The following is a 10,815-nucleotide window of genomic DNA, read 5'->3' on the forward strand; positions in this document are numbered from 1 at the left end:
TAAAGGTGGATCAGTGACGGACTTGGACCTGGGAACTGAACATCAGCCTCCACTCCATGAGGAAGTGCTGCCTTGAAAAAAAAAACCTGGTTCTCATGGGTGTTTGTTCATCCTTGGTCGTCCTCGCATTTACAAACAAAATTTACAAAAGAAGCTTTGGAGAAAATGCGGGGCAAGAGTCACCTTGATGGAAGATCCCATCTCTTGAGAACTCAGTGCCTCAGAAAACCCAATTCTCTAGCATTTACTTTCTTGTGATGCTCTCTGTGGGCTTCGATCATTACAGCCAGAAACTATAAAGAGGAATAGAGCACTTAAAATTATCTACAAAGTGGGACAGACAGGATTGAAAACTGTATGGGAGGACCAGTCTTCTCATTCTACAGGCAACATAAAGTTTTTAGTTCATCTTAACAGACGAAGTACCGTAGGAGTGGAACAGCAAATAAGGACATTCTTCTCCATTATAGGAAAAGAAGAGGTCAATATTTCTCTTTAAAAATCAGCTGCGCTTATTTATTTAGCATATAGCATAAAATACATGGATAACAGCAGTAAAGATGTCTGGAATGAACACATAAGATGGTACACGTAAAATGGAAATACTGTTTGTGCCTCACTAGAAAATACCTTCCACCAGAATTTCATCCCAGAAATCTTACTTTTTTTTTTGGCAATCTGTTTTTTTATTTTTAAACATAAAAAAAAACAATATAAAAAATTATCTCATCCATTACATACAGCATGTCCTTTGGTTACAAGTGTTTTTGCATCCATGTTCTCAATTACATTTACAATCACAGGTTTTCATCTAATATAACTAAATACCTCACTTTCATTGTACAATGTATATTCAATTACAATTAATATTTTTTTTCAATAAGCCTAATTCCCTTACATTCTTGATTGTCTGTTTAATAAGAATATACCTTTATATAATCAAAGATCCCAATATGAAAGAGATTTACCAACCATTTATATTTGTATATCACTATTTTCAATTATGTATAATTCCACCAATCAACTATTGAGTAAGCTTATGTTCATTATTGTCCCTGTATATCATACATTCAAACAAAGATGTTATTCCTTCTTTTTTCAACAAGGTATTCTAAATAGTCACTTCATATATAACCAGAAAAACTTACTTAAGGAAGCCAAGTTCCTTGCATTTTCCAGCATGACCTCTTGATAAAGAGTTCTTTGCTCCAAATCCAGTAGGGACCATTCCTCTACAGAGAAAGACAAAGCTACATCCTCAAAAGAGATGGAATTCTGAAACAGAAACAACATATCCTATAATGTCTCTTCGTAAGGATAACTTGAATACCATATTTTTTGGAGACACACCGGAGTATAAGACGCACCTTACTTTTTGGGGAGGAAAATAGGGCGGGGGGAATTCTGCCTACCAGGTATTCATCTGGCTAGCGTTCTTAGTCTGGTCAGCTTCAGCACATAAGTTTGCTGGTTTTGAGCGCGCATGTGCTTTTTATCCCCTGGACTATGTATTCCAAGTGAGGCCACACTGTTTAACACTCACTTGCAATCATTACAAACAATCATTATTGAGGGCAAGTGAGAAGTCTATTTGGACCAAAAAGGAGTGCACTTTCCTATCTAAACTGTATCTGAGATTGATATCATGCTGATATCAACCAGCATGATTGATGCTATTTCTATTCTGGAAACTTGGAACAGTAATACTATCAAATTATCTGCTCCACAGAAAAGTTGAAGGGCATACTTAAATGAGAAAATTCAAAGAAGATAGCCACAATTTTCAAAAGAATGTGTTGCATTGGAGAGAAGTAGATTTCCCATTCCTTGAGAAATTGTTTTTGAAGCACAGACTCCATTTTGTTTCGTCTCTACTCTTCCAAGCCTCACTTAGATGTACCAGTATCCAAAAGGGTGAGTATACTGCAGTAAAAATATTCGAAGCTTTTTTCCGCCCCTAATGAGGCTTGCCTGCTTTTCTCATTGCTGCTCCCTCTGACATCAGCTGTGCTTTGGAAGCTTTTTTCCAGCCCTAATGAGGGAGCATAGGAGGGAGCAGCAATGAGAAAAGCAGGCAAAGTACAGAAGAGGAAAATCGCTTCACTCATTAGTGCCCCATTAGGGGTAAAGAAAGCTTTGAAAAAGCTGCATTCAAAGCACCCAAATTTTCAGCCTCCTTTAGGGGAGGCAGTGTGTCTTATACGTGGAAAATTCGGTAATCTAAATGCAAAATTTCTTTTTAAAGACAAATCCTGCTTTACAAATAGGATAAATAAGCAACTTCCCTGGAGAAAATGGACAGAGCTGCAGCCTCTGATTGAAAAATACACCTGGGATAATCTTTCATGACTACCGTATTTTTCGGAATATAAGACGCACTCCCCCCCATAAGAGGGTGAAAATTTGGGTGCATCTTATACACCGGATGTAGCCCCGCCAAACCACACCAGAGGCTAAAAATGTGAGGCATCAATGGTCTATGGCAATCCCTGCAGCTTGGAACAGCTGATTGGGGGTATTCTGGCAGTCCAATCCACCCGCCAATCAGCTGTGCTGAATCAAGCTGCAATAAGTGCTAAAGATAATCTGGCTGGTCAGAGTTTGCAGCAGCAATCACATTTAGAAAGCACACACAAGTAACTGATTCAGCAGGATTCAAAATAATAATAATATACAATACAATACCAAAAGCAGGTTTTCCAAGGTAGCAGTAAATACAAGCAAAACACAAGCAGTTTCACTTTCAGTTCTCAGCTAAACCAGGATCATTCCTGTTCCTTATTGTTCATAAAGCAAATACTGTTTCAGAGTCCAAATAGCCCTCATTGGCTGACTTAGTTGCTATGCCTATTCATTGGCTGATCTTGATGTGTTCCAAGTCATGAACTTTTACACACTGACAGGAAGCTAGCCAGCTGAATACCATGGATGCTGGTAAGCAGAGTCAGAATTTTTTTCTTCATATTTTCCTCCCCCAAAACTAAGGTGCATCTTATACTCCGGAGCATCTTATATTCTGAAAAATATGGTAATTCTAGAGGAGCAGCACCCCAATTCTCCCTTCTCTATCTACTGATAGATGAATCTTGGATGTACCACTGATAGGAGGATCCATCCAGACCTTCCCTGAAGCTGGTTTCTCCAAGAAGAATTTGGAGAGTCTTATCTGACATTTTGGACCCTGCCTTATGTTGTCCCTCAACACAATACTCACGGAAGAGCTATATGAAGCTGTTGGGAGTACTGTGAGAGATTGAGATGGTGTCTATAAATTTATATATTTATTTATAAATTACACTAGTAGAAATTAAGGCAATCAAAACTACCTATAAGGTCACTGCAGATTATTGACACATAACAAGACATTTTGTCTAAGACGGGTGTCAAACTCAAGGCCCAGGGCCCAGATCTGGCCCGCAGGGTACTTAGATATGGCCCGCAGGACCACCCTGGAAACAGCAAAGGACCAGCTGTGATGCTTCTGCCAGTGGAAACGTGCTCCCAAGCTCCATTTTTGGCTGCCACGAACTCCTGCAACCTTCAACCAGTGAAAACATGGCCCTCACGAGCTCAGTTTTCAATGGAGAGGGTTGCAGGAGGCTGGGGCAACCAAAAACGCAGCTCGGGACCCTGTTTTCGCTGGCAGAGCACTTGGGCCCCCACAGGCACCCCTGACAAGAGTGACGTCAAGCTGGCCATGCCCCCCCTAGCCACGCCTCCCCCAAGGTCAAACACAACCCTGATGTGGCCCTCAATGAAATTAAGTTTGACACCCCTGTTCTAAGAGAATATACTAAAAGGAGTTTTGAGTAAATATCTATTTTTATCTTGCAATACTGCATTTTAACCACTGTGCCACCATGGCTCCAATAATATTACATTGTCATGTACTGCAGAATTGAGACCATAATTACCATATTTTTGGAGTATAAGATGTACCAAGATTTTGAAGAGGTAAATTTTAAAAAAAAGTTTTTGGACTCTGCACGCCTCCCAAACCTTCTGTAGGTCTCATTTTTTGTGAAAAACGGGGCATGCAGAGAGTTTAAGAAGCCTGCAATGTGCTCCTGGGGCTGGGGGGGAAGGAGGGGCAAAAATGAGCAAAACCCCATTTTTTATGAAAACTGGCCCGTTTTTTTGCAAAAAAAACAACAGGGCATGCATAGGCTTTGGGAGGCTTGTAGAGTGCTCCTGAGAGCTGGGGGGGGGGGCGCACAAGCAAACGGCCTGTTTTTCGCTCATTTTTGCCCTCCCCAGCCCCCAGGAGCACTTTGTAGACCTCCCAAATCCTCTGTACATTCATTTTTGTTAAGGGGGCAGGGTTTCGGGAGGCCAAAAATACTGTATTCACTGTATAAGATGCACCCAGATTTTCACTCTCTTTTTGGGGGGGAAAAATGGTGCGTCTTAAACTCCAAAAAATATGGTATATTATCAGGTACATTCCATTCAGCATCCAATGGAGAACAGGGTGACTTTGCATTGTAACATGGTTTCTCTTGAAATAATTACCTGTATGCATGCAGCATATGTGACTTCCTATCACAATACAAGGAAGCTGCTCGTGTAGACAGCCCCCTCCCCCACCTATTGAGGACAAGGCTGGATCATATTGAATGATATTTGCAGTTTGAAGATTTTTCCTACCTTCCTTGGAAGTACAAGTACAAACGTTGCTATTGCTCCACAAAAGACTATAGTTGTTCCAGAAGATACCATCGATGTTGCTCTGGTTTCTGAGAGTGAGAAAGCAAGCAGAGGACCTGTTTGTTATACAAACACTCAGACTGATGAGGTTGTGTAAAAGCTGGGAGGTAATGGAAGCCAGGGATTATGGATTGGACCAATAAAGGAGACTATTTGTAGATCAGGATTGAAATTAGGGGTCCTTGGTGCTCTCTGAGTTTGCTTATTTTCTCAGACATTTCATGACCCAAACGAGATAATTTCATTTGTGCTAGTCAGGAGTGCTGTTTGTTGCCAGTTTATATTCTGGTGGTTTTGCCTGTCTGTATGGGTGAGGGCGGTCTTTGGTTGTGCTGTTTACTGATGGCTGTTTGCAGTTTCAAATAGGGTTATTGTTTACCTGATTGGTCTGAAGTTAACCTTGGAGTTAATCTGTGATTACTGGTGGTGAGTCTTTTGTTTCCTTTTGGGTTGATTGATTGCCTCTTTTGGATAGTCTATAGATGTTCTTAATGTCTATGTATCTATTGATGGCTGATTTGTCAGAGTGCCAGGCTTCTAGAAATTCCCTGGCATTTTTGGGCTTGGCCTGGTCTAGGATCGGCACATTTTCCCAATTGAAACTATGGTTATATCTTCCTATCTGTGGTGAAATTAAAGATTTTTTGTCATATGGATGTAGATTGGGCTAAGTGAAGTCATGGAAGGAGTATGTATCTCAACAACCAAATACAACCAAGGATCATCTAGAGACCTTTAATTTTGGATTTAGACCAGTGGAGAAAACTTGTGTTTGTCTCAATAGTAGATAACCAATTGAACTAGACAGCCGAGAGGCCCAGTATGTGCTTTACGTCTTTCTCCCAACCCAAATTTTGAGTGGAGACCACACAATCTGCTGGAGCAAAGTTTACTGAACTGCACAAGGAACAGAACACGAGTTGAGGTTTCCACCCTGAATAGGGAAGAAGGTAAAAATCACACTGGTGATCTTGTTTATCTAAATGAAAGCAGCGCCACTTACCCCAAAATTCCCCTTCCCAATAACCCATATTTTCCTTTGTTATTATTAACGTTCAGACTGCAGAAAAAACAATTACTACCAACCTGCCTTCCACTGAGGACCTGTACGCTGCACGAATAAAAAAGAGGGCCATGAAAATATTTATAGACCCCTCGCATCCTGGACATAAATTCTTTCAACTCTTACCCTCAAAATGATGCTGTAGAGCACTGCACACCAAGAACAGTATTTTCCCCAAACGCCATCACTCTACTAAACAAATAATTCTCTCAACACTATCAAACTATTCACTAAGGCTGCATTACTATTATTATTAGTCTTCTCATCATTCCTATCGCCCATCTCCTTCTACTTATGACTGCAGGACTGTGTTGCTTGTATCCTTATGATTTATATTGATATTGTTTGTTTCCTGATTGCTTATTGCCTATCTATGACTTTCAAGTGTTGTACCTTATGATACTTGATGAATGCATCTTGTCTTTTTATATACACTGAGAGCATATTCACCAAAGAAAAATTCCTTGTGTGTCCAATTACATTTGGCCAATAAAGAATGTATTCTATTGATTTTATTTATTCAACACACTCAGAGCAAATTCGGGGGATCAAATTCCTGGTTCTAGGAACTGATCCTTAAATTGTCATTTCTGCATTTGTCAAACACTGTGATCTGTAGGAAGTTAGCACCTACCCCTCTCCTAGAAAAATGAAGTATCCTGGGAAATATTGAAAAGGCAGAATATTATATTTCCCTGGATAAGAAATGGGGAAACATGTTTTAAGGCAGAAAAGAGACTCACTCTTAATAGCCCTCACCTTTGTTAATGGGCCATTAAAAAGTCTGGGCCAGTCTATTCTACATAACAAAAATCCATCCCCTTCAGCTCCAGGGTGATAGGATTAAGGCATGATAGTATTAGCCCTTTACCCAAATCACCACATGGCATCTGGGAACTCAACCACACTTGGACTCAAAATACAGTCTAGAGATTTGCCCCTGCATGGCTCCATGGGAGTCTAACAACCAATCAGAATACATTTCTTACACAGGAACAAGAAACAGAGAGGTGGGGCCAGAGCATAAAAAACCCAGTCCCTTTTTTGTCTCTCTTTTCTTCTTCACCCAACATCTGGAAGTATGTGATCCCCCTTTTCTGTTCAGGACTTCAAACCATGTAGTCCTGTCCACCATTAAACCATCTTTCCAAGCAGCCTCCATGTTTCCAGTGTCTTTTTCCCCACTTGGAGCTGAACCCAAAAGGACATTTCTTCCAACAGATCCATTTATGATTTTGTGTTGTTTGGCCTCAAATTGCTATATTTTTGGAAGGCTGGAGAGGTTTTCTTAGGCAAAGCAATCCATATCCTTGTTAGCTCATTAGATTACTGTAATGCACTGTATATATATTCAGTAATATATACTGTAATATATTCAGCCTTATGGTTCTCCTCTGACACCCAGTAGGGATCAGTCTGCAGTCTGAGGTGGGGAATTTATACAATAAAGCAGCACAGAGATTGACTGCAATCTTTTCCATCCTAAAACCCCATGGAGGTGTGCTGGATGTTCCCCTTCGGGCAAATAATCAGGAAAGATGACCAACATTTTTTTCTTTTTTCCTTAGTAGGGTTTGCTCTTTGCCCCAAAGGTGCTTTTTTTTCAAGAGGCAACTGGACTTTCTTGCCTCTTGAAAAAAAAACCTTTGGGACAACTATGACCTGGATGACTGGGAATCCCCACAGACGATTAGCCCTTTGAAACATCTAAGGAAAAAGGCTGATTCCTTTTTAATTGCAGGCAGCCAGGAGACTTTCTCAACGGGTGATATAAAAACACAGCAAATTTAATTTTAAAGAAATAGCACCTAAGAAGAAGTTCACGAATGAAAAAAACTCGGGCAAAGTCCATCACGAGGATTAATGAGCATCGGAAGAACCTTTTACCTGATGGTTTCTTCTGAGATGGATCATCCTGAGCGACTCCTCCAAACAGCAGCTCCAAGGAGCGATCGCCCACCTTTCCTCCGGGCCCTTCCGCAGCCATTTAACTTTTGTCCTGAAACAACCCTCTCTCTCTCTCTCTCTCTCTCTCTCTCTCTCTCTCTCTCTCTCTCTCTCTCTCTCACACACACACACACACACACACACACACACACGGGGGAGGGGGGAGAAAGAGAGGGGGGAGGGAGGGAGAGAAAGAGAGAAACAAACAAAAGAAACAAACACAAACGGTCACGGGAAACGACCAGCAAGGGCCAGCAAAATAATCCGCACGAGGAGAAAGTGATGGTCGTGGAAACAATCGGATGAGCGATCTAAGAAGCATTTAAGGTTTATGTTTCCAAGAAGTGCCCAGGACTGGCAGAAGGGAAGGAAAGAATTTCTCGTCCGGCACCCGCGGGGAAGAGGCTCTGACCCTCGTCCGGACTCCGTTCTCAAAAAATAAAAGAAAAACGGGGAAAAAAAGCGCGCAGAGCAGCTTCCACGATCCGCCTTCCTCACAGCACCGCCGGCAACGCTTTTATCCAGCCTAGGCGCGCAGCTGCAATTGCGCGCATGCACCTCCTTCCCCGGAAGGACCTCTGCTAGGGCTTTACAGTTGGCTGGGCACAGAATGGTTTTCCCGGGCGAGCCCCCTCGGGCACCTCCGGTCTTCCCCTTGCAGGGTTTTTTTTTTTAAATCCCGTTGACCTGAGAAAGCAAGAGGCTGTTGTCGAGAAGATGCCCCGAGGCAGATTCTGCTTCTAATCCTGGAAAGATAAGGGAAGAGGACGCCCAAGGTGATCATCTAGGAGGAACAATAACAGAACAACAGAGTCGGAAGGTACCTTGCAGGTCATCTAGTTCAATCCTCTGCTCATGCAAGAGACCCTATACCATTTGTGACACATGGCAATCCAGTCTCTTCTTGAAAGCCTCTAGTGATGAAGCGCCCACCACTTCTGAAGGCAACATCTGTTCCATGGGCTGATTGCTCTCCTGTCAAAAAATGTATCCTTATTTCCAGGTTGAATCTCTCCTTGATCAGTTTCCATCCATTGTTCCTTGTCTGGCCTTCTGGTGCCTTGGAAAATAGCTTGACCCCCCCTCCTCTGTGACAGTGCCTCAAATATTGGAACACTGCTATCATGTCTCCCCTAGTCCTTCACTTTTCTTCACTAAACTAGGAGTGTGTGTACAGAGTTTGAAAGGCTAAGGTTTGAAGAGGAGTTGGAAGGGACCTTGGAGGTCTTCTAATCCAACCCCGTTTAGGCAGGAAACCCTATACCACTTCTGACAAAGGTTCTCTTTGAAAGCCTCCAGTGATGGAGCACCCACAATTTTTGAAGGCAAGTTGTTTCACTTATTGTTCTCTCAGGAAATTTCTTTTTAGTTCTAGGTTGCTTCACTCCTTGGTTAGTTTCCATCCATTGCTTCTTATCCTGCCTTCCAATGCTTTGTAGCATAGCTTGACACCCTCTTCTTTGTGGCAACCCCTGAGATATCGGAACCCTGCTATCATGTCACCACTAGTCCTTTTCATTGAACGAGACATACCCAGTTCCTGCAACTGTTCTTCATATATTTTAACCTCCAGTCCCCTTTAACAAACTATTCTTGAGGAAAGGGTATCAAGACTATCTGGTTTTAATCATACATTATGAATGCTTGTGCACTGTGGCAGCATATAAAACTCTCAGAAGCAAATAGAATTAACTTCCGAGGACTCTGCTCCATTAGAGGGAACACATCTCTACCTGACTAGATGAAGCCTTCTGATAGACAAATCCGAAGACTAACTTCTTGGAGATTTAGGAGCATGAAGCTCTTTATTAGATACTTCTCACTACTTGGACAATTTTAAATTCTTTATGACTTTTATCTTGAAATACACATTTTTGTTATGCATCCAACCAATCCTTCATGAATTGTTTCCTTTCCTGGAGGCCTTATTAAATTTCTCTGTAGATTATAAATAAAAGGATGTTTATGGGGGCCGCAACCAAAGGTGTGTTGCTCCCAGTTTGCCAAGGATCAGGCAAACTGGTAGTGGTGGCAGCGGGAGGCTCTGCCCACCCACTTCTGTGCATGCGCAGAAGTGGTGCACATGCCCGCCTGCATGAGCAAACCAGTAGTAAAAAAAAATGGAAACCCACCACTGACCGCAATAAACCAAAACTGGAACTTCTGAGATACTACATTCAGTCATCTGTCATCACAACTACTTTTCTAATTAGGGAAAACTTAAGGTAAAGGAAAAAGTTCCCCTCGCACATACGTATGTGCTAGTTGTACCCCCTCTAGGGGGCAGTGCTCATCTCCATTTCAAAGGCAAAGAGCAAGCACTGTCCAAAGATGTCTCTGTGGTCATGTGGCCAGCATGACTAAACACCAAAGATGCATGGAACACTGTTACCTCCCCACCAAAGGTGGTCCCTATTTTTTTACTTGCTTTCAAACTGCTAGTTTGGCAGAAACTGGGACAAGTAAAGGGAGCTCACTCTGTTAGGCAGCACTAGAGATTCGAACCGCCGAACTGCCAACCTTTTAATCGACAAGCTCAGCATCTTAGCCACTGAGCCACTGCGTCACAACTTACCTTGGACAAATCAATAATGGTTTATTCTTCTCAGTCAGAGAATCTGTGCTTTGAATGGCATCGTTATGGGGCTGGACTTCAACCATGGCTCCATAATTACATGGAGAATTTTATTTGGAACCTATGGAAGAGAAGCTTTCATCTTCTTAGTAATTGGGATATTCCTTACCTGCATCTCCGCATGTGTTAAAAGTGCATTTAGAGAGAGAGAGAATGAAAGTTAGGAGGCTGACACTTATGACAATTATTGGAGACTAGTCTTTGAAAGAAAGAAAGAGAAATCAAAAGATACATCTTTATTCAGTATGTTACATGGTGACAGCAATACCAAGGTTGGTTTGGAACCAACCAGGGTGTTTTCTTCATCCCAAAACAGTGAGAAAGATTAAATACCATTTCCCCAAAAATAAGACCTCCCCGGATAATAAGCCCAATCGGGCTTTTGAGCACATGTGCTAAAATAAGCCCTCCCCCAAAAATAAGCCCTCCCTGAAAATATTGCAACAAAACAGCAGCCATGAGA

At 41.9% G+C, this 10,815-nt stretch overlaps 1 protein-coding gene across 1 annotated transcript in view; it reads right to left on the reverse strand.

Annotated features, from left to right (window-relative positions):
- LOC106549518 (uncharacterized) overlaps positions 1-7,789 on the reverse strand; it is a 33,656-nt gene extending 25,867 nt beyond the window's left edge. Inside the window, 3 exon segments of the mRNA XM_087707951.1 lie at positions 1,149-1,275; positions 4,648-4,736; positions 7,658-7,789. Coding sequence (XP_087564077.1) covers positions 1,149-1,275; positions 4,648-4,736; positions 7,658-7,757 — 316 coding nt within the window. The 5' untranslated portion in view covers positions 7,758-7,789.
- Positions 7,790-10,815: the final 3,026 nt, after the last annotated feature.

This window comes from Thamnophis sirtalis, unplaced genomic scaffold, assembly GCF_051295495.1.
Source record: "Thamnophis sirtalis isolate CommonGarterSnake01/CBP01778 unplaced genomic scaffold, rThaSir2_p1.2 scaffold_3, whole genome shotgun sequence".
NCBI lineage: Eukaryota > Metazoa > Chordata > Lepidosauria > Squamata > Natricidae > Thamnophis > Thamnophis sirtalis.